At 37.0% G+C, this 24,013-nt stretch overlaps 1 protein-coding gene across 4 annotated transcripts in view; it reads left to right on the top strand.

Moving 5' to 3' along the window:
- Positions 1 to 24,013, top strand: part of LOC149068864 (WD repeat-containing protein 47-like) — a 49,765-nt gene that overhangs the window by 22,493 nt on the left and 3,259 nt on the right. For 2 of the 4 annotated variants that reach the window (XM_089250322.1, XM_089250324.1), the window contains exons 2-8: positions 9,897 to 11,627; positions 13,590 to 13,749; positions 13,858 to 14,054; positions 16,370 to 16,539; positions 17,837 to 18,010; positions 20,618 to 20,758; positions 21,673 to 21,891. In XM_089250322.1, coding sequence (XP_089106448.1) covers positions 9,919 to 11,627; positions 13,590 to 13,749; positions 13,858 to 14,054; positions 16,370 to 16,539; positions 17,837 to 18,010; positions 20,618 to 20,758; positions 21,673 to 21,891 — 2,770 coding nt within the window. In that variant the 5' untranslated portion in view covers positions 9,897 to 9,918. Of the gene's footprint in view, positions 1 to 8,184; positions 8,339 to 9,896; positions 11,628 to 13,589; positions 13,750 to 13,857; positions 14,055 to 16,369; positions 16,540 to 17,836; positions 18,011 to 20,617; positions 20,759 to 21,672; positions 21,892 to 24,013 lie in introns of those variants that run through there. The other 2 variants (XM_089250323.1, XM_089250326.1) reach the window with 2 other exon arrangements.

The following is a 24,013-nucleotide window of genomic DNA, read 5'->3' on the forward strand; positions in this document are numbered from 1 at the left end:
TGCGTTTTTTCCTCAACCGGCGGTTGAGCGAGCGCTCGTGTTTTTATGAATTTGTTATAATTTGATTATCAATTACTATTATCAGTCGTATGGCCCCCACACGGGGGGGGGGCACTAGCCTCGTTGCGATTAATCTATTTTTTTTTTTCACTTTATAAATTCACTACATAAGAGCCTGTGAGAAATCTTCGTTTTGGGGGCTCGCCAGCCTATCGGCCCTCGTGGTTAGCCGTGCACTAATTTAATAACTATTTTTTTATCCAGCCGATGATGGAGCCCACGTGTTTCCAAAATATTATCGATTATTAACTGATGGTAACGTTTGTACAGCAAACGAATCAAAATGGGGCTTTCACCGCTAAATTCGAAAATTTTTATGTGTTTCCGGCGTCTCGTGGTTTTTATACCGCAATATCTGTTCCCTTCGACGAGCATTTCTGGTTTAAATTTGCTGTTTGAATTATTAATGAATGAAATTTCAAAAAGAAAATGCAGATCAGCGACGTACGTACGTTATATAAGTAAGCTGTAATCGCCATAACCTTATACATCCAAATTTATGGTTATGATGCGACATTTCCGAGAAGGAAAAAAAATCAGCTATTTCGTAATTATATTTCGCGTTCGGTGGAAGCAGTTAAGTCGTTTTACATCATTAAATTTTGAGAAAAAGGAAATTTTCCTTTATTAGGTAAGAGTGGTTTGCGAGACCAGCACGGCTTAGATCTCAGTCTGATCTTCTCTGGGATATTTAGGAAAGAGGGGGAGGAAGCTTTTGAATTCCTCAGCCTTAATAACATGGGACATTGAAAAAGGAGTTGCAGCAGTCCCTTTCTTATAGTAGGTATGTTTTCTTTTTTTCTATCCCTTCCTTTTCTTCATTTTTGTTTCACGGTGGAAAATAAGATATGAAACGCTCAGATTATACGCATTGCTGAGCACGCTTCTTCCCTTTTTCACCCAAAAAAATACTTTCTGTAATGTTAGCTATTGTCTTCTATTTCTTTGGTGATCTTGGAAACCCATTGATCAAGAGCTTTAAGGAGAATCCCCGTAATCGATGTTCAAAGGTGTGCTGGTTCTGTTTTATATATATATATATATATATATATAGTGCATAGAAATATCTACTTGTGAAAATATCTGCCGTAGAAATGAAGAAAAGAAAACAGTAAAAGTGATTTTTCCCCCCTCTATATTCGGAATTATTTCTATCCTTTACAGAAGGTCAAAGAACTCGTTACTCCATCTTTTCAAGTCTGCTTCAGGTAATAATCGCGACCGAAATTTTTAATTTCTGCCTCTTCCTGATTTTCTTCTTGAAATTTTCAAAGGAGGGGGAAAAGTTAAAAGGGGCCATTTAAGTATTGCGTTAGCATCGATGGGGGGGGGGGGAGGGTTGGTCGGATTTGCTGTTTTTGCTTACGCCATCAACCACCCTTTATAAAAATATGATATATTCTTATTGGCATCTTTACTGGGACTGATAAAAAACTAGAAAAACACTTCCCTTGTTTGTGGTCACCTGAACTAACACTCCCCCCTATTGATAAGCCTCTTATAGACCTCCTCCTTTGATAGACCAGCAAACCCCCGTCCTTTCTCACTTATGGGAGGGGGGTTGAGGTGTCGACTTAATCCGTTTATGTCCACTCAGCGCGTCACATGCGTTGTCCTTGAGTGATTTGCCGGACTTCCGCACATAAGCGGTTACATACTCTTCGGACGGGGCGGATGTGGTACTTTCGTCGTGCCACCTAAGCTAATGATACAATTTTTCGTGAATGGCTGATCGCCACACCCCTCCCTTTTTATACCGTCAACACTCCTGTATGGAAAGCAAGCTACAGTAATTGCGGGACACAAACAAAGAAACTACTACTCCTGAAATCATTTTTCTTATATGACGGAGAGCTGTGACCACAACTGGTGTGTGCGTAGGTGGGATGTTAAAAAAAGAAGCAAACGTTTTTGTTGTGTTCATTTATTATGGGGTCATTCAAGTATTACGTCAGCATCGAGGGGGGAGAGGGTTTCCGATTTGCTGACTTTTGATGACAAGGATCTTACGTCATCGACCACCCTTTTTGATGATATGAAATATTCTTAATGACATCTTATCTGGAGCGCCAAAAACGGAAAAAACCTTTCGATAGTTATTGGGTACCTCAACTGACATTCTCCCGATTGATAAGTCCCCTACAGAGCCACTTTAATGATCTCTAAATGTTTCACGGATCCTTCAAGTGCTCTGAAAATGTTTCCGAGCCGCTTAAGTGCTCTGGAACGATGCCACGCATCACTCAAGTGATCCGTAATTATGCCACGGATCACTTGAGTAATCTGAGAATGTTTCGCGAGTAACTTGAGCGATATGTAGAACCGCACTGGGGGCCTCTTAAGTGCTCTAAACCTGTGCCACATGTCACTCAAGGGATCTCTAAATGTGCCACGTATCGTTTAAGTGTTCTGTAACTGTGTCGCGGGTTACGTAGGTGATCTCTGAATGTGAAAGTAATCTTTGAGGCCTACCTCAATGATCTGAAAATGTGCCCCGGGCCATTTAAATGCTCTGGAATTGTGCCACGGGTCATTTAAGCGATTTGTGAATATGCCACTTAGTTCATTTTTACAAAATTAGGTTTGAAGTACTTGATAACGCTTGGCGTGGGCCCACCTTGCACTCGGGAAAACAATTGGTAATCATTGACTAGAGCCAAGACCAGACACATCTGCAATAATTCCGTTAATTCCATCGATATCTAAATAGAAAGGAATTACTTCAAATTACTCAAATGGTTGTTTTTAAGCAACCATCTTGTCACTGACTGATTAATTCTGAACTTATACTAGTAATTATTGAACTTAAAATACAATCCAAAAATATAGTGTCTTCAGTCTATGTGAAAAATAATCCCCGTGCATATATAGCAAAGCTCACTCCACTGAAACGGTGGTGGTTAGGCTCCCTATGTATATTCTGGAGGGGCATTCCAATCAGAGGCGTGCGCAGGATCGACCTTTGGAGGGGGCACAAAAGACTTAAAGGATAGGTTGCAACTAATTCCTTAATGAGAAATTTTGAGTTCAAATAGCGTTGAACTTAATTCATTATATTAACACATAAAACACATCTTCCGATAATTTAATTTTTTTTCAAATATTTTTTGCATCAAAAATAAAATCTTGATCGCTTGGGGGAAAGAGACACGTGCTCCCCCCGTGTACGTTTCTGATCCCAATATGCGTTAAGAGGTAGGGGGCGACGCTAACGAAATTTTGCTAACGGGAGGGGGGTCAAAAATGGCTAAAAACTGCTGACGTAGCATTTGAATGGCCCCTAACCTATATATAGACACGGTGGTTCTAAACTCGTAGTACGATGTTTTAAAGGCGGAAGGGGGGGGGGGGAGTTATACAGTTAAGGCTATAAAAAACAAATTTTCTTTTTTCTTTCGCAAAACGGGGGCCATGGGGGGGGGGGGAAGTTTTGGAAACTGCTCTATCACCTCTTCAAAGTTGAAAGAATGTTAGAATCGCCCTGTGCAATGTTGTTAAGTAAGTTACACCATTCGGCGATTAATAAAACCGTATATATAATCAAAAACAGTTTCGTTTTCGGGAAACGAGCCCTTTTAGATTACCAGTATTATTTGGGAGCAATTTCTAGGGAAGAAAGTAACATTTTGAAGATCGAAATCAGTGACTAACCTGATAACTGATTTTCTTTTTAAAAACCCCAAGATTCTAGTAAAAATATTCCAGGATATGACAACATGTATATGTTCAGCATTACCTCAAGCATGCAGCCATCATTATTTCTTAATCTTTCCCAATATGTGTTTACATATTACATGTAAACATCGTTACCTTCGTCGCTGTATGATATATCGAATGAAATGAATAAAATAAATTTTTACAGCATCAATTAATAAAAAGAAAGTCACCTAATAAGTTTGTTATAAAGTAATGGCATTTAAAAATAATCGATTAATCGATTAAAAATTTTTGATTTACCAGTTAAAAATTTCAATCGATTCCCCCAGCACTAAAAAAATCTAAGGGATTTTTAGGTTTATATAGCGAGTTTTTTTTTTTTTTTTTTTTTTTTCTCGTCGGAACTTATTTGATGTGGTTGTAATGAAGGAACAAGATATTCTCAGTTTGTACTCCGTTCCCACACGTAGCGTAAAAGGAACTGTAGAACTCGTTAAAGTGTCGAAGGAAAAAAAAGTTATCTATGGTTTTTTTCGTTTTTTTCATGAGAGAATTCCATGGACTCCATTAAAAAGAGCGTTTGGTATATCTGATCTTTAGTTAACCGAAGTGAAAAACCATGTTTGCGGAAGTGTTTCACCCGGAGCGCATCGCCGCCGTGTGTGAGAAAAGAGTATTTAAAAAGAAATAAGAAAACGCTGCTGTGGAGGGAAATTAATTAGAGAACATTAAGTTTTGTTTCTTAATCATTATACGCTTCTTTTTTTACCTGTGCATCTCGTTTTAACGCCTGTTTTGTTTTGTTTGCTCTTACTTGTCTACCCGTTTGGAATACCTTTCCTCCTGGGGATGCACTTGACCTTGCATGGTTGCTCTTGTGCGGCGTCTCATCAATGCTTTGGCAACTCTTCTTGTTTTTGTTTAAATATTTTTTATGTATATGTGTTACACTTTCTCGTCAGGCAGAAATGGTTGTTTTAATAAGGGTTTTATTTATTTTTTTTCGATTAATCTTTCTCAAATGATTCAGGCATCTAAGAGTGTTTGCTTGTCCCCGCACGTGCTTTGCGATTTCCATTTATTTGGAGGAGGGAAATCCGGGTGCGAAGTCCCTAAATATAGACCTTCACGGTACCTTGGCAAAATAACGTGAAACAAACGGCGTAATAACTATGTTTTATTATTCGTTTCTTGTGTCGTTTTCCCGCGGGGAATATTTTCACATTTGGTTTTTACTGTGACGTAGATTGGGGCACGTAATACCAGAGGTACTGCGAAAGGGGAATTTTTGGGGGTTATAACCCCCCTCCCCCCAAATCAAGCCCCCAAATCAAGCCGAGATTATAGGAAAAAAACGTAACTTCCCCCAAATTAAAAAACTTTGAAACCCCCCAATTCCACCCTCGAGAAAATTCTGCGTATGTCTATGCTCGCATTAAACATTTATTATAGGGCTGTCAGTCAAAATAATTAAGATAATGAAAATAAGGGCTTGTTCAGGTTGTTATAACTTTCAAAATAAATGTGATTGATCTTCGTTTTTTCTGTGGGCAAAATTTTAAATTAGAATTATATAAATGAATAATTTTTGGACGATCAAGTTTAAGTCGATAAATTTTGACGATTGCGCGAGTCACTTCATTATGAGGTACATTGTATATTCGTAAATAATTATGTGTAGGCTGATCCCCTGCCCATGGCCCCCACAAAGGGGGGGGGGGCTGACAGGGCTCTAACCCTGGGGTCCGGGATAGTTCTCATCATTTTTGTTTTTTTTCACGCTATAAATTAACTATAGAAGGGGCCCGTAAAAAGTCTGACCGGGGGGCCCCGCAAAAGATCCCAGCCTAGGGGCCCCGCTCCAGGATGTGGGGGGGCCATGCCCCTGCCCATCAAATGTTTTGGAGGAGAGAGTCTAAGAGAAAGATTTGTGTTCATGCACATGTTAAAAATAACTTTTCTATCTTGATCTTCATTTTATAGGATTAATCATCTTACTTTTTTGAGTAAATTAAAGTTTTATATATATTTATATACTTAAAGCCCTCCATCCCATGCAGACTAGCAGTTAGACCGGTCTAAGTTTAAATTCCAACGAGTGCGGGTCTCTGGTTATCTGTGAGGAATCGAATTTTTAAATTACAAGTTTCGATGTGTCAGTGTTTGTACACCTGTGTACACGATGACTTTGCTGCGACAAAATGAACCTATGATCAATATGTTCTTCCATCTTTATCTACTGAGCTTCGTCTAGATCAGGGACTTCAACCCATGGCCACCCAGTGCCGTCTGAAGGCATGGGGCCCACCCGAGCCTCAAGATAAGGGGGGGGCGCCCTCACAAAAATGAGATCTGGTTGAAATTTTCGAGAATTTGCCTGGTAGAGCCTCAGAAAAATCACTTGGCCCGGGAGCCCATGATGCTCTTAAGACGGCACATCCTGGAGCAGCACCCCTCAGACCAGGCTTTTCACGAGTCTCCCCATACTGAATTTATAGCGTGAAAAAACAAAAAATAAGGAGAATCGTCCCAACCCTTGTGAAACCATGCTTTAAAATTCTTCATTTCGCAAGCTCGGCATCAGAAGAGGTTTCGTATAGCAACTGATATTTGTTCAATGAAAGACCAGCTTAAAAAGGCCATAGATAATCCTGGCCTAGGAAGAACCTGGGGCTTGCCGAAAATACCAGTCTATGGGCTAACATCCAGGATGCAGGCGTGGATGGGTTATAAAGATGATCACTCATCCCGAGAGCCGAATAATGTGGTTAAAAATTCGTCTTCCCTTAAAATAAGGGGCGATATAACGAACTTACGAAATGTGCGTTTGAACGGTATGGTTTGATTTGAGATGGAATAGTTAACACCTCGCGAACACAAGTATTCTCTAGTGAGTATCATATTGGACATGCCTAAGTATCTCCAACCTGTTGCTCGACAGCAACATTGCTTCCTGAAGCACCTAGAGTGCTCAATGGCCGTGTCTGATTTCGTGCTCTCAAACACTTGATCAACGTTTCAATTGAACACACTGTAAAGCTTGCATTCAAGAATTACAATCACACTGATTTCAGGCATACATATGTCAACTTTGCCAGTAAGGGTGCTCTTCGTTTGACGGTAAGCTTAGGCAGTGCTCGCGACTCACGAAAGGTTGAAGACACATCCTCTAGTTTCAACCACAGTTGTCCTATCGAGATTACATTGCAATTTCTGCTGGTAAAAATGTTAAAGCTTATAAAGAGGTCTATGAATTAAAATCGATCATAAATATAAATTGTGGAATAATTTATTTTTCTTTTCGTTATTTATCAGAAATATCTAGCTATGTTTTTTTCTGAGTTTGTTAACTTGAAATAACTGTGACGAACTAATTAGTGAAATATTTGAAGGATTTCTTTCCATCCGCCCTGTAGCGTATACTGATTCGGGAATTTTTAGACTTAGGGAGGAAAATATGGATCTCAAGTTTCTGCTCTTTTCAGTCTACCAAAACCTTAGCTTCATTAAGTTTCCACTTTTGGAGGCGGTTGAGTCGAGGTGCTTGCTTTTTTATTCTGAAGAAAAGCGTTGAGGTCCATATTGAAAAGGGTAAAAAAAACACTTCCTCTTTGGGACTATCTTATTTTTACATCAATAAAGAGGACAAGGACAAAACACCTTTGAGGCAAAAAGCTTCTCATGTGCTCGTCTATGATCGTGTTTTACCATCGTCTCGTCACAGTTATAGACAGTAACGGTCATTCATTGTGTGTCGACTGAATGCCCTTGTGAGGAATAGCAGTTGTGTACAAGTAATGTAATGCCGCGGCGGAAGATTATTAAATTGACCATCCATGCGCGTCGTCCTGCGGTAGCTTCCTTTTCTTTTCCATTATCTTATTTGTACAACTTGAAAGAGTTTCGGGTCCCGTATTTCGGATGAGAGGATTATTTGGCCCCCGTGTAACGTCAATTAATGCGTTCAATTAAAAAGAGAGAAAAGGTTTTTTTTATGTCCCGCTTTCTTTCCTCCATACCCTTGCCGTCGATCATTAACGCCTTAATTGCGACGAAGAAATCATGCGTCTCGTTTCATAAATCTTGATGTCTGTGCGAAAGTTTTCTGAATGATGATGGTGGTGGTGGTCTTAAATGAGTTTTCGGTTGTTCGTGCTCGCTCAGTGTGGAATTCTGCTATTGATAGCCGGTGGAGATTGGCGACGTGGTAGCGCCGAATCGGCAACCCTTCGCAGTCGGAAGATTTTCATCAGGTAGAGAGAGATGAGAGGAATAGGTTCATGTGTGAGAGGAAAAAACGTATGATGGAAAAAAAAAGAAGAAGAAGCTCTCCATGCTCATTAAAGACATGAATTTTGTCCCGAGGGTGTGCCGTTGACCTTGATGTATCCACAGCCGGTATGACATGCCTGACGGAACGCCGCCACCGCAGCTTTTCGCCCTCTGGCGGGATGCGATGAGTGAGACAGATAGGAAGATGTTTCCTTCTAGTAAATGTGTGTGGAGTTGTGTCATCATTTTGTTTCCCTGTGCGTTCTCAGGCTCTTTAATTGAATGGGTTAGCTGACTTGTGTGCATGCTATATAATATAATATTAATATATCTGCTGTACAAATGAATGGTATGTAATTGACATTGTGTGTTTTTCTTTTCTAGCAGTTACTATTTTTAATTATATAAATGGGTGTGACAAATAAATTATAATTTCGTCCAGCATCAACTTTTTCTGGAGAAAAGTAGTATTGTTCAATGTCATGTAGAAGCTTTCATTTTTTCCATCACGCCTAAAAAATTTATAAGTTGGTTTTCGAGAACATATTTAGTTGTTTTTATTAATGAAGAAAAAATAATTTTTGTATTGCCGTATAAGTTTTCTGTGACTGATATTGTTTTTCTAATGCCACAAATATTTAATTTAAATAATTTAGCTGATATTATTTTATGAATTTATCATTCACTTGGAATTGTTAAATATTCAAGACATAACCCTGTGGTTCTCAAACTTTTGTCACTGCCATTTCAATTGTCATAATCATTGCTTTTCTGCAGCTCCCTATTTTACAAAAAAAAAAAAAAAAAAAAAATACAATAGATGTCATCACTTCCAGACCCCGAAACAGAATTTTTTGAATTGTTCTGAAACGATCTCTCTGCTGGCTGGAAATGTTCTGCTGTAAAAATCACCATAATACCTAGTGTTTTCTACGCTTTTCTCAAAATTCTTCCAGATTGTTTTGCAGTAGCACTGATTGTTCTGCAGCATACGTCACAGATTTCAGCATATTCTGCTTTTGGACTTCCAGAGCACCCACCTTTAAATGTGATATGCCAGTGATAAGGAAAAGAACAATGTTTTACCAGCAAATTATTAATTTAAAAACACAGACATACGTTTCAAAGAGCAATTTGATCAGACAGAATGTAGAAAACCTGGTCCATCGTTTTTCATTGGGCTTTTGTTGAGTTTTTCTTTTTGTTTTCACCATGAAAACATAACCCACGAGTGCTGAAACATTTGTCATTGTGTTTTTGAATTGGTTATTTGCCAGTAAAATGTTGTTCTTTTTGTTCTACTCTCAGGCAAAGTTTGATTCAATCACATGACTGTGTGCTTGAAAAAAGTGGCTCCAACAATTTTTTTAAAAAGAAATGTGGGATAGTTAAGAGAAAAACAACATCAAACAATAAACTGGTGATGCGATTCACTCATTAATATCACCAGCTTTTTTTCAGCATCCCTGATACAGGTTGGTGATGCCCCCTTAAGAGCTCGGATGCACGCACACTTCGAGAACCTTTATAGTGTGTAGTGAGAGATGTGTATTCGGTGCATGTATTCAAATTTATTTCAATAAGGACAAAATATATTTTCACAGTGCTCTTAGCAATTGAATTTTTTTTTAGGTTTGTAAACCTTTGAAAACCTTATAAAAGAGATAATTAACACTTGCAATATTTTTAATATGCTTTCACTTGAAACAGTGACAATTGGTCCAAAAAAAAATGATTCTGTTAGCTCGAGTTTTGGCATTTTCAGCCATACGTAAAATGCATCTTATGAATTTACATCAAGCAGCCTGATTTGACTTGTTATGGGCGTTTCAAAAGTTACTTTGTGTATTCTTTGCTTAGTGCTGCAAACTTTAGTAAAATTTGAATATTTTTTCTAACACCTGTAGGTGAAGGCTTCCGTTTGACAAGATGCCATCAGCACACCTGGCTCTCAAGGAAGAGGAGGTGATTCGACTCGCTTTAGAATTCCTGTCGAATCGAGAGTTGAGCATCTCTCAGCTTGCTGTTGAAAGGGAGACAGGCGTCATCAATGGAGTTTATTCCGATGATGTCCTCTATCTCCGGCAGCTGATTCTGGATGGCCAGTGGGATGACGTACTGAGATTCATACAGCCCTTGGAAGGGTTTGAAAGTTTTGATGCAAAGAAGTTCAAGTACATTGTCATCAAGCACAAATACATCGAGCTCTTGTGCATAAGATCGGAAACCGGGCCTTTTCAGAATTTGGATGTTGCAGTTGCTGAAGTTGTTAAAAGCCTGAATGAACTCGAGAAGTATTGTCCTTCAAAAGAAGACTACAATAACCTGTGTCTTCTTTTGACATTACCTCGGCTGTCAGATAACTTTGATTACAGGAACTGGAATCCTAGTAATGCCAGGGTAACTTGCTTCAAGTCTGTACTTCCACTTGTCGAAAAATTTCTTCCTGTTGACAAAAAGACATTGGAATCGCAGAAGACTGCAAAGGGTGACAGGCTAATACAGCTTATCATAAAAGGAATATTGTATGAATCATGTGTGGAATACTGTCAACAAAGAGCTACTTCATCAGCAATGGAGTCTCAAGAAATGGTTTTTTCTCACATACTCAATGGCACTGGCTTCAGTGATTCTGATCTGAGTTTGTTGTCATGGCTTCAATGCATACCTCCTGAAACGTTTTCATACCCATTCGAGCAAAAAACTCTCAGCGTTGACGTCGAGCAGCTTGATAAACCTTCATTAGAAGCCTCATGGACAGAACATATACTAGTCACACCGATCAAACCTAAAATATTTCCCTATTCTGTCATGCCAGCTAGACCGAAAACATCTGATTACATGTCAAAGTCCTTGACTCCAAACCTTGATGCTCTTGGTCATTCTCGAAACTTGATGGCTTATTCAATGAGTGACCTATCAAACATGTCAAGGTCTTTTGCGGGTTTTCATTTGACAGGAAAGAAAGCCATGAACACATCTGTTGACCGTTTGTTTGAAGGTGGAGATGTTTTTAGCACAAGTTGCGCAGATTTGCAGACTGTACTTGAATCACCTGTTTCAGCAACTAAAGGAAAAATTCCGCCAAAAATTGCTGAACATCCCACCCATGAAGACAAGTCTCTTGGTGATGGTGACACGCTAGGAAAGGATGGACAGAATCTGGATTCATTACAACCTTCGTCTATGGCATATAAGCATGATAATGTGCAAGATCATACATCACTTTCGGAAGGTCAAAGCATGTCTGACCTGTGGAAAGAATTCCAAAGACACAAGCAGCAAGTAATGAGAGAAATACAGGCATCCGAGAAGAGAGAAACAACCAATTCTTCCGCCGATATGTCATCCCTGAATGCTGGTATGCAAAGTCTCACTATGGTACCTTCAGCAACACCATGTTCTGGTAGCATGCAGCCTCAGCCTAGGCACCAGCTGTCGAGCACACCAAAACCTGGTGGTGGGAGTAGAGAGACGACACCCCTTCCGCAAGCTTCTCCGGTTCTTCCAAGGAATGGCTTAGTGGCAACGGACACCACACCCATCAGAGGGGGTGAATCTATTGGTGTAAGGAATCTCAGCTCACAACTGAACAGTATGGTTTCGCCACCTTATTCTTGTGGACCACCTCAATTGAGGTGATTTTTTTTTATTAGTTACTTTCTTTTTTTTTAAATCTCTTTCTGTAATTTTTTTTTGATTCTATCTGTGCAACAGAACAGTCTTAGAGTTCTATCATCTTCTTCAAAAAGAATATGCTTTATGATGTGTGCAACATTCAATAACTCTAGATAAGGGGTGGCCGATCCCTGATAGCGTAGCGGCACGGCAATAGCTAAGAATTTTGTGGGGTGGGGGGCTGCAAACATGATTTTCGTTGATGACTTAATATTCTTGGGCAAAGTTGTTCTACTCTTCCATAACCCCTATTTGACTAATTCTAAAATCCGACCTCAATATAACAAACTCCTTTTCACCAAAATTTACTATCGTATCCTGATATAAAGAACTCCCATTTGGCAAATTCTTAGATTCAATTAATTTTTAAGAGTTCTTGAACATATGCAATCAAACCACAATTAACAGACTTTAACAGATCTTACAATTGGACCCTGATATAACAAAAGGTTTGATGTAATGAATTTTAGAAGATCCTGTGCAAAAATTTTATTCGTAACCCCTATATAATAATTTTCCTCGATTTTATCTAATTCATCAATTACACCTACGGTGTAATTACACCAGGGGGGGGGGGAGTGTAATTGATTAATATGAAAAAAATTCCCAAATGAGTCCAATATGTTTGACTTACCCCGATAAGTATTTCTCCCATTTTATGAATCAGATAAAATCGAGGAAAATCATTATATAGGGGTTACGAATAACATTTTTGCACAGGATCTTCTAAAATTCATTACATCAAACCTTTTGTTATATCAGGTTTGATCATATATATATTTTGCTATATCAAATATGCATAATCACCAGTAAAGGCAATAAATTTCAGGTGTTTATCAAATTAACCCAGTATGTTTAAGTATTACGCATACTTAACATACGTTGCGGCGTTGTATTTGTATTTGTATTTGTATAATCACTGGTAAAAGTGATGAATTTATCAAACTTATGAAAACGATTGGTGGTTACGCATAATAATAACTAATTTTTATCATGTTTACCGTAACATAAATATACTAAAACATATTTTGAACTCCTTTGCCTCTTTAGCTCCACCTCAAATTGAGTGGCGTAATAGTGATCTTGGCCAATGAGCGTATTCCCATGTTAAAATCCTATGTATAGTATAGAATAACACACCCCGGACATATAGAATACACTTACAAAACATCTGAACCAGGGTCTGACAAATCCAAAGTGATAGGTCGCCATGGTAACTAAAAAAAAAATCAGCATTGGCACCTAAAGCTGAAGAAAACATTATTTAAGACCATTTTTTTTCTTGAGCGAAAACCATGCTTAGCTCATAAGAAATTTGACAAGCGACTAAATGGTTTTTCAATTCCCCAAATCCTGATCTAGATAGTGTCCCTAAAAGAGTTCTGGAGTTTTTCAGATCATTTGCTTTAGCCTATAAACGCTCAGAAATATATGTGAAGAGACAACAAATTGTTAGATTTTTTCTAATTTTCTTTTTTTTACAGTTTCGGTCCAGAGACTTTTTACGCTGGTGATGCATGTACAGTGAATTGTTATTTTAGAAAAATTATTGATACATATATCAGGGCTTGTCAGATCAAAAAAAATTATTTTCCAGCCAAATTTCTGTGGTCTACGGGTTTTGCTCAAGAAAAGTGGTCTTTGATAATGTTTTTTAGACTATTTCTGGACTTTAATATCGTCCTCTTCCCATGTTAAAAGACATGCTGCCATAAAATCAGAAAATTTTGCCCAATTCTTCAGCTCCAGTTTAGGAACTGCATATACAAAATTTAAGGTGTCAAGACCAATTTTTTTGGTTATCATAGTGACCAGGTGCCTAGGAATTTTTCAAGCCCTGCTACATATAGTCATAAAATAATTTTACCATTCAGTGGTTCGATGTAGACATTGATTTAAAATTTTCTGCTTCTGAATCATAGTTCGATGCCAGTTCCGCATAAAAGTTATCCACAAAGTTCTTCTCCTTCGTCACTCAGTCCTGCTAGTGGTAGCCACGTTGTTTCTCCTCAGGGATCAGAGAGTCCTCAATACAGAGGATCGCCTATACATATGACTGCAAGGTTGCCCGATGCCATGAAAGTATGTAATCGTTGAATTATTTTTGTTGCTTGGTGTATATATTTTTTTCCTCTCCAAAAAAGACTTATTTTTTCTTATGTCTTCTTATTTTTTATTCCTACAAAAAAGCATGGTGGATTTCCGATGTCGAAAGGTGCTTTCGATGTATATGATGCCAAGAAGCCCAAGTTCATTACCGTGACTCGTCTTGAAGATGCTCAGGCTATTCGCGCCGCTGAGTTTCATCCTAGTGGACAGTTGTATGCAATTGGTTCTAATTCAAAAACGCTTCGAGTATGTGCCTATCCGAAAATAAGTGATTTGAGGTCAGTAGATATATATTTTAATTTTAATCATCTTGAGTTTCCATTGTATGGGTAAAAACAAAATTGATGATATAAAACCCGTCTTGGTGTTTTATTCATGAACATAAGTAGATGTTTTCTTATATATGAATAGTTCAAAACACATGCTATTTTTTCAAAATTAGACCTATGCGATTTCACTTAAAAAAAGCAAGGAATAGCTCATTTTGTATCGGTTTAGACTTGTTGGGAAGCATGTGAAGATGGATAGCTCATTGTGATGGAACAAACAATTCCCAGAAATGTTCAAACAATGATGATTGTATATTTTTACATTTTATTTAACACTTTGCAAGTAGGGGATTGAGATCTCAGTCCAACCTCATCTGCAACTGGAATTTAAAACTCGTTCTTCAGCTGCAGACAGTTATGCTCGGCTAGCTCAGTTGGTAGAGCATAAGACTTAATCTCAGGGTTGTGGGTTTGAGCCCCCCCCCCTTTATTGGGCAAAATTATAAGTGCAGGACTCTGCCACGAAGCTGGGCTGGAAGAGATCTTGGCATCGGGATAGGTCCAGTGGCAAAGTTCTAACGTTCATTCATTCAGCTGCGGAAAGTTGCAGAATGTGGAATCCTTTGCCATATTTTTAAAACTGGGTAAAAAATTTAATCAAATTAAATTTTTTTTCTTTGTCTAATTGGAATTGGTGAAATAATATGCATATGTATATATAATAGATAAAGATTGAGTATTTCTCTTTTAGGCTTATGGGGGGGGGGGATGAAGCAAGAATGGGATGGGGGTGTGTGTGTAGTAGTATTTTTCTCCACAGTGTTTCAATATAGCGTCTAGAAGAAACGATACGCCACTTTTGCCATTACAGCTAAAAAGTGTTAATAGATAAGAATACTAAAAATATTGTGACATTAATGGACACGAGCAGGAAATTTTGACCTGCATGGCGATCAATGTATGGAGCCAGACTGAACTGGTGCTGCAAGATTAGAATTAGAAAATATTGCTTGGCTAATGCCAACGGTAAGAAACAGTAAGATGTAAAAAAAAAAATAGTGTAAAGACAGACAGTGCCACAACCGTGTCATTTGCTTATATTATATAGAAACATGAGTGTAAAATGGGGAGTTTTCAATTCATAAATCGATGATGAGCAAAATGAGGGTTAGTGCTAGCAAACACTTGTCATCATTCCCGACAAATCCTCTGCGTTTGTTATTTATGACCTAATAAAGCAAGTCGGGTTTAAACTTATTATATATCAACAGCCCAGTTCAAAATTGCTCAAAATTGCATTTTTAGTCATGCATGCTATGAGAATGATGAAAATTTCCTCTAGTTTATTGTAAAAAAGCAACAACTCTCCCAACTCTGCTTGTATGCTTTTTACTGTAATTAAATCTGAGTTGATTCCCATTCAGTTCCATACAAAGAGAATTTTTAAAATGCAGATATCTCAAAACAGAATTTTGAGTCTATTTAATTATTAGATTTTTGCCTTTTTGAACTTAGCTGTCGATATTATATAATTATTTATTCTAATAGTTTGATAATGCTAGTTTTATGCTGAGGGGAAAAGATTTTGCATTTGTTCAGTTTTTTCCAGTGACACTTGTGTGCTTGAGTTCCCCTCTTGTGGGTAATTCCCAAGTGCCAAATCACATGTGCACCTTGTGAACATTCCTCTGAGCAAGTTTCTGATGGATTGGTGTTCACATCTGTGTCTTAACATTCTTGCATGTGTATATGAGATGGATATCTGATGTGTGTGTGTGTGTGTGTGTATGTTATACATGTTCAAGGTGTATGGCACACGTCTGAATTTTTGTGTTCTTTAATTCTGTGTGCTTTAATTATGGCTAAATAAAAGCTTGCTGTGGAGCAAATCCCTTTATGAGAGACTGGCTCACATTCACTCTTCGAAGTTAGAAAAATAAAACATAACTGTACGGAGAATGTAGTCATTCGTAAGTGCTACCGTCATCAACTATTTTTTGACCCAAAATTTCCTATTTTAAATCAAGTCAAGTTTTGATGACAACTTTGTCTCTTCTCTCTCTCTCTCTCTCTGCTCATATCAGTGAAGTGCCTATCCAAAGAATTTCAAGGAAAAATAAATGACAATAGCTTACCACAGAATCATGAATTTGGGGGGGGGGGGACTGAAGGCACCATTGAGGTTCAATGAGTGTCATGCATGACCAAAAATAGAATCCTGTAGCTTTTGTGAATAGGCAGTGGTGCATTCTTTGAATTTGTTCACATTTATTTATTTTATGGAATTCGCTCATTTTTTTCTTTTTTGCATGATGGACCTCCAGAGAAGATCATGTCACACACCAACCAACTGTTTTATATAAGAAACTAAAGCATCACAAAGGCTCTATATATTGCTTATGCTGGAATCCAACTGGTGACTTATTAGCTACGGGATCAAATGATAAAACTGTCAAATTGATGAAATTCAATATGGAAACCTGCAATGTTGAAGGTAAGCTTTATTTGTTTTTAGATAACATAGAAATGCTAATGTGGTACTTGTGGTTTTTTTTTTTTGACCAAAATTTGTCAGGTTATGAAATTTTGAATTTCAATATGCATATTTTTCATCAGAAACTGCATCTGACTCTTTAAAGTCGTATCAAAATTTAAATCCACTAACCAATGGGTTTTCTTGAAATTTCATTCAATCCAATACCCTTAGGAGTTGTTTATTGTACTCCATTTTAATAAATTAAATCTCAGTCAATATTATTTCTCTTGAAAGTAATTTTATTTATAAACCCCCCCCCATTTAACTTCCCCCTAATGATATTTTTTCTTCGTCCAAAGAATATCATGATTATCACAGATTATCATAAATTTTCTGTTATTGTGTGTAATTGCCACCCATTTGAGTGAGTTAGGAAATGTTTTTTCATATAAAGTGAATTTATCATGTTTATCAGTGATTATGAAAAATTCCTAGATTGCATTGGTAAATATCATACTGGTCAATAAATTACAGTAGACACCCGATAATCTGGCTGTGCATTTATCTGGCCTATCCAGTAATCTAGCGTTTTTAGGCAGGTTTTCTTCAAGCATTTGAGAGAGAAACATATCATTGCACAGAAGTTTATATTATTTAAGTGGGCTTTTTCAACTGACTTCCAGTAATCTGGTGAACCCTGATCTGATATTTGAAATTTGTTCAGTAGTTTTATTTTATGAAGTAAAGACCCACTAAGAAAGAGTTTTTGAAGTTTATACAGAGAAATCATGCCGAGCTAAAACCACTGGAGCAATATTTATGAAATTTGGTCAGCAGTTTTATTTTATTATGTACAGATTGACTCGGAAGGGGTTTTACAAAATTTGATCCCTGGGGGAGGGGGTTCAATGGTTATATAGAGAAATCATGTCTAACAGAAACCAGTAAAGCTATATTTATGAAATTTGGTCAGTAGTTTTATTTCATGAAAAAGACTCACTCTAAGGAGGTTTTTCAAAATTCGACCCTTAAGGGGGTTGAAATGCTATGTAGAGAAATCATGGCGAGTGAAAACCGCTGAAACTATAAATTTGAAATTTGGTCGGTATCTTCATTTTATGATGCAAAGACTCGCTAAGAAGGGATTTCTCAAAATTCCCTTGCTAAAGGGGTCTCAAGGAAGAATTTTTGGATGACAAAAATTCATGCAAGTGAAGGCGTGGGTAACAGCTAGTTATATATATATATATATATATATATATAAATAATATATTATTAGAGCTGTATGTGCAAATGCCATTTCATTATTCATCAGCAGGTAACGAAGCAGAATTGACCATGCACGATGGCACTGTCAGAGACATGTGCTTCATAGAAGACACTGGCAATAGGTCTAGCCTTCTCATCAGTGGCGGTGCTGGGGATTGCAAAATATATGTGACAGACTGTGAGACAGCTACTCCTTTCCAAGCACTCTCTGGCCATTCAGGTATATTTCTTGCAACAACAAAAATTGATCTTGTTACATACATGGAAGAATGTTTTTGTATTTCTTTTTTGTAGTGATTTCAAGAAACTTTTTGTAATTTAGTAGATGTACGGTACTAAAATTTTATTTTCCATGTGATCAGTATCTTCTCATTAGATTTGACATATCGAAATAAATATTTGACCCCTTGAAGTTTGTTATAGCAAAGTTTGGACTGTGCATATATTTTTATGTCTTCAGTCTTTCATAGAACATTTTTAAACAATGTTTATATACAGCTTTTTTGTTAAACTCTGTCATTCTCAATACACCACACACTTTCAATAAGTATTATTTGTACAAAATGTTTTGAGAAAAAAAAATAGCAATACGATAGTGTCTTGAAGTCTGGCGGCACTGATGATTCTCAGAACTTTGTTTAATTGCTGAACAACATTTTCCATATATATAGTGATTCCTCGCATAGCAAAGATAATTTTATCTGGAATCATGTTCATTAGCCGAAATGCGATTTCAACTTGGTATCCATGAAAAATCATATAATTTGTTCCACATACTACCTAAAGTTCAAAAATAAGTTTTTTTAACAATAAGGAACATTATAAAATAGACAAACTGACAGGACAGCTTCAAAATTGGATAAATAAGAATTTACAGGAAGACGAGATGCTGAAGATCTTTTTATTTTACACTATGCATACAACCAGCACAAGCTTAAGTCTACTACAGGACTTTGCAAATCCAAAGAAAAAATTAGGTGCCTGACAAATTTCGTAGGAGCCAAACATAGTTTTTCCCAAGAAAAAGCCCTAAATAATGTTTTTTTTTAACTTTTCCAAGACTTGACTACATACCTTCTCATGTAGGAAGGTGTATTGTGATATCAGAAATTTTCCAATATAAATTTTATAGTTGTCGTGGTGATCTGGCACTTGTCGAGCTCTGGTCTGCTGAATCTGTTGTTGACACAACCTGCAGTTGAGTTTGTAGATGTCCCCGTCCATTTGTGATTTGATCAGCCGATTCTGTGTCTCATATTTATGCATGTGGAAAAGATAACCAACTAGAATGCTCAGACTGTTCAGTTTGATTCTAAGAGTCTTGCACTGTGTGTTCCGAGAACATAGGCTCCTTTTTTGAAATGTATTTTTGTTAGCTTAATCTTCTATTTTACATGAAATGGTTCGAAAATTTTCAGAATGGAAGTGGAAGTACAACCTCTGACAATAAAGTTCGGTGAATGAAGTCAGAACGGCTGATCTGGCAACACTGGCGTAGCAAAACGCTGCACATGCGTAGCGGCAGGTGTTGACCATCTGCTGCCACCGTTGTTCAGTTGAGCGTCGTTTGTGTTCCGTGAAAGACTTGTTTTACAAAGTGCTTGTTTAGTGCATTGGTTCTTAACTGAGAACAGGAAAATGAACAAACAAAAGATCAATTTAAGTACCTGAGGGAACGACGACGAATGCTGCAAGGTACATTGAAATTTTGACCCGTTTCATGAAACGTCTACGCAGGGTACGGCCTCAGTATGCACAACAAGGCTCATGGTTTCTTGTTCACGACAATGCTCGCCCTCACACAGCCAATATCATCAAACAGTTCCTGGCAAAAAAGGGGGTGGTGCAAATTGAACATCCACCATACTTGCCAGATCTCAATCCTCCAGACTTCTTCCTATTCCCACAACTCAAACTCACTTTGAAAGGAAAGAGATTTGACGATATTCCTGACATCCAATGAAACGTGACGATGCTTTTGAACTCCATCCCAAAAGAAGACTTCTTGCAAAGTTTCCAGGACATGTATAGGAGATCTCAGCGGTGCATAGTAATGGGAGGTGACTATTTCGAAAGACAGTAAGATAACTTTCATTAACATTTCATCTACATTAATGTTACAGGACTATTCACCGAACTTTATTGTGAGAGGTTGTATATCTGGGGAAAAAGATTCCGAGCTGAACGAGTTAATCAGGCTCGAGTGACTGTAATTCTGATGATTGGTGCTATAAAATTCAGCTCGTGACGCGGCTGTTTTATGTTAGCGCCTACATCCATATCATTTAATATATTTGAAAATGTTTGTTAGCTGAATCTGTATTCATTTTTCGAGGCAGAAAAATCATGAAAAAAAATTTTGTTAGCCAAAAAATTTGTAAGCGGAAGCATTCATTAGTTGTTAGGTTTCACTGTAAATCTATTTGATTACACTAAAACAATAACTTTTGTCATAATATGCATGGTCTGGAGTGATATGTGTTTTACAAATACTCATTTCGCTAAAGGTTAGTTACTCTTGCTGCGTGCGTTAGTATCTTTATTTATCATTTCCTTACCATGTATTCCAATGCTTGGCCCATCTTTTCTGAAACATTCTGTTTTGTTCGAATCGGTTGAGACCAGGATTATGGGAAATCTCCAAAGTTCATCATTTTTGTTAAGGATTTTCTCTCAAACTAATGCATACCTGATGGTAAAATGTAATGATATCTCTTTCTCTAATCTTTTTTTTTTTTTTTGCAAAGGAATATGTTTAGTTCAGAAAAGTATTAAGTATTAATATAATTTTAATGAGTGTGAATTTTGATTTCTGTTATTTTACCAGGGCATATTCTTTCTTTGTACACCTGGGGTGGTGCAATGTTCGTAAGCGGTTCCCAAGACAGAACCATCAGATTTTGGGATCTCAGAACTAAAGGTTGTGTTCATCTGGTTACTCCGCCGCCTGCATCGGGTTCATCACAAGGTTGGTTGTTTGAGAAATTGTCCTAATGTGCAATGTTGATCACATTTGTATCCATGAATATTGTTTATGGGGAAAGATAGTTTTCCATATCCATCAGATTCTGATTGGGTCGAAGTAGATTGAGGTTTGATTTTTAATCCTTTACCTACCACATTGTGAAAAAATGAAATAATTATCGTGTAAAATTTTTGGTAGGCCATTTTAGTTCTAATTAAAGCCTAAAAACAAAAACACAATGCATTAATGAATGATGGTTCTAACAATGTCGATTTGGAATCCCTATACCAATTATTTTAGGATTTTCTTGTACTCCAAAGAACATCGTTATATCAAGATATAATTTACTAGTTCTGCAAATGAAAAAAAAAACAAAAAAACGCCCAGACAAATTATAATAGAATTGCAGTCCTCAATTTTTTAAATATAATCTGCACCTCACTATATGTACTGACAGTACTTATAGTACCAGCTCCAATTTGCTTGGTATTTGAAATATAGGTAATATTTTACAAAAATATTGACATAAACCAGAATTTAGATCAATAATGAGTAAGGAAAAAAAAATATTATGCATTCACTGTAACTATTTTCTTTGTATTGCATCTCTGTAAAAGTTGGAACAATAACTGCTTAGAATGGCGACCATAAAAGTAAATCCTAATGCAGAAATCTTTGTCATATTCAATGAACTAGTTTTCCCACACTTATGCTGTCATCTGGTAATCGTAAAGCTGTTATGCAGCATTTATACTTCAAAGTACCAATGCCCAACAATGTATGTAAGGGATATTACAGTGTTAGAAAGAAAGTTGAGTACTTCTATTGAACTAAAAATAATCGAAGTATCTATTATGTAAAGATGCCACATAATTGTAATTTTTGCTTATAGCTGTGCCTTTATTTCTATACCTTAGGTAGTCCTGTTGCTGCGATTTGTGTAGATCCTTCTGGGAGGCTTCTCGTGTCGGGTCAGGAGGATGCCAGTTGTATGCTGTATGATGTCAGAGGAGGGCGTGTTATTCAGTGTTTTACTCCTCATACAGCTGATGTCAGAACAATTCGTTTTTCACCTAAAGCCTATTACCTGTTAACTGGATCCTATGATCATAAAGTTGCGCTCACAGATCTTCAAGGTATAAGATTCATATTACATTCATCAACTATTCTGTGAAAGATTATTTCCATGACTTTTGTTTGCTTTTGACTTTTTCTAGCTTTAATGTGGAAAGTATCGCAAAACCTCTTTGAAAGACCACCTATCAGAAAGACCAGTTTTTGAGGTGTGTGGGGGGGGGGGGGCTCTCTTTCAAAGGTTTCACTATATGTAATCATGAATCCATGATGCTCCATCACTATTTATGCAACCAAATCTATATCATTTGTAGAGCTTTATGCAAGTATAGATAATTAACACATGATTTCTTGTGTGTGTAATCTTTAGTAGCATATAACCGAATAATTCTAATTTTGCTACTTCGAGAAAAAATACCCCCTTCTTATAGATCAGTGGTTCTCAATATATTTTCGATTAGCAGAGCTCTTTTTAGTATATAATTGTTTTTGCGAAACCCTGTGGGCTCTTTTCTCTTATTTATATATTAAATTTACTGATCTATTTTATTGTCCTTCTGGGAGTTCCCAAGAAGTGCATGCAGAGCCCAGGTTGAGAACCCCTGCGCTTGATAAACTGCAGTCTGCAGTGACTATAATTTATGTATGTAAGTTTCATTCTTCAATAATGAAATCTTAAAGCATGGAAGGGTTTGTGTTACATTTCCATAAAAAAAAAAACCCTACTTTTTTTTCCTACTCGCATCTATGCACCATCTATAAATCTTTAACAAATTATTTTTTAATAATTAATTTGTAACCTATTTATTTTATACCAACATCTCAGAAAAAAAAAGCTGCCAATAATACACAGCAGTATCCACTTTAAAAAATTCGTGGTTTTTTTAAATGTATTAATCGGCAGGAGAATATGATATTTTTTATAGGAATTTTTATTTATACAATATTGTTGGCCGAGGCCTATACAAGGAAATGTGTTTGATTTTGACAGATATTGTTTTATGTTGTACAAAAATTCAGCGGCCATGAGAGAATCAATGATGTCGGAAGGGAGTTTGTTCTGGTCAACTATGTTATGACAAAATAAACTATTCAAAATAATCGGTAGAAGCAAAAATAACATTTAATTTTTGACGATTGTAAAGTCTGTGAAAGAAATAGGAGGGTTGGTTAGAATATCAGAAGCGTTAAAGTTTAGATCACCATTGAGAATCATATATAGTATAGTTAATTGGGAAATAAGTCTGTGAGTAATGAGAGGATGGAGTTTAGAAATGGATACAAAGGAAGATCCCCAACAGTCATGAATAATTCGGGTAGATTTATTTTGCATTGATTCTAGCCTTTAGACATTGCTTAAGATGTAGGGGTCTTTGATTTGATTAACAGAAGCATAGGAGAGTATGGGAGAAATATAAGTTTGAATGTAAATTTGATAATAGAGGAATATCAGCCATCGCAAGACATGCGTACACGCTTGAGTCCCATATATACTGGATGGCCAGCAACTTTCAGCCCCTCCCAAGTTTTTTTCATGTCGGTGCCTCTGTCCGATAGACAGAACTCCTTTTTTTGGAGTGAAAAATAAAATACAGGGCAGGCAAGAAGTCTGTGACACATTTGAAAAATTACCCAATTGACATAAAAAAGCAATACAGCAATGAAATATATTCATCATGGCATGCAGTTTTTTTTTGTTTTTTTTGAATAAAAAAAAACTCTCACAAATGATGCTGTATTAAAAAAAACTCAATATAACGCACAAAAAAGCCACATTAATAGCATAGATGGGGTATTGATCAACGACGATATTTGCATACATTTTTTTTCAGGATTTAGCAATGCTGTTTTTTTTTTTTTGCAATTTGGCATGCTTGTTTGCAGCTAGTTGCTAAGTACAATTTTGGATGCAATCATAAAATATGACCTTCAGATACCATCATTCTAGAATCATGAAAAAAATGATCGAGACTCTTCCTCAATTGGTGTTAGCAGATAGATAGGTTCCCCAAAACAGAATGTTTTTCATTGTTCTGCGACGAGCCCTCGGCTGACTGGAAATGTTCTGCTGTAAAAATCCCCATAATAGTGTTCTCTGCAGTTTTTCTTTCAGATTGTTCTGCAGTAGCACTGATTGTTCTGTGACGCACGGTGCAGATTTTGGCACATTCTGTTTTGGGGGAT

This window comes from Pholcus phalangioides, unplaced genomic scaffold (genome assembly GCF_987345545.1).
Source record: "Pholcus phalangioides strain wild (caught in Gottingen) unplaced genomic scaffold, Ppha-v1.0 ptg000024l_1, whole genome shotgun sequence".
Classification (NCBI taxonomy): domain Eukaryota; kingdom Metazoa; phylum Arthropoda; class Arachnida; order Araneae; family Pholcidae; genus Pholcus; species Pholcus phalangioides.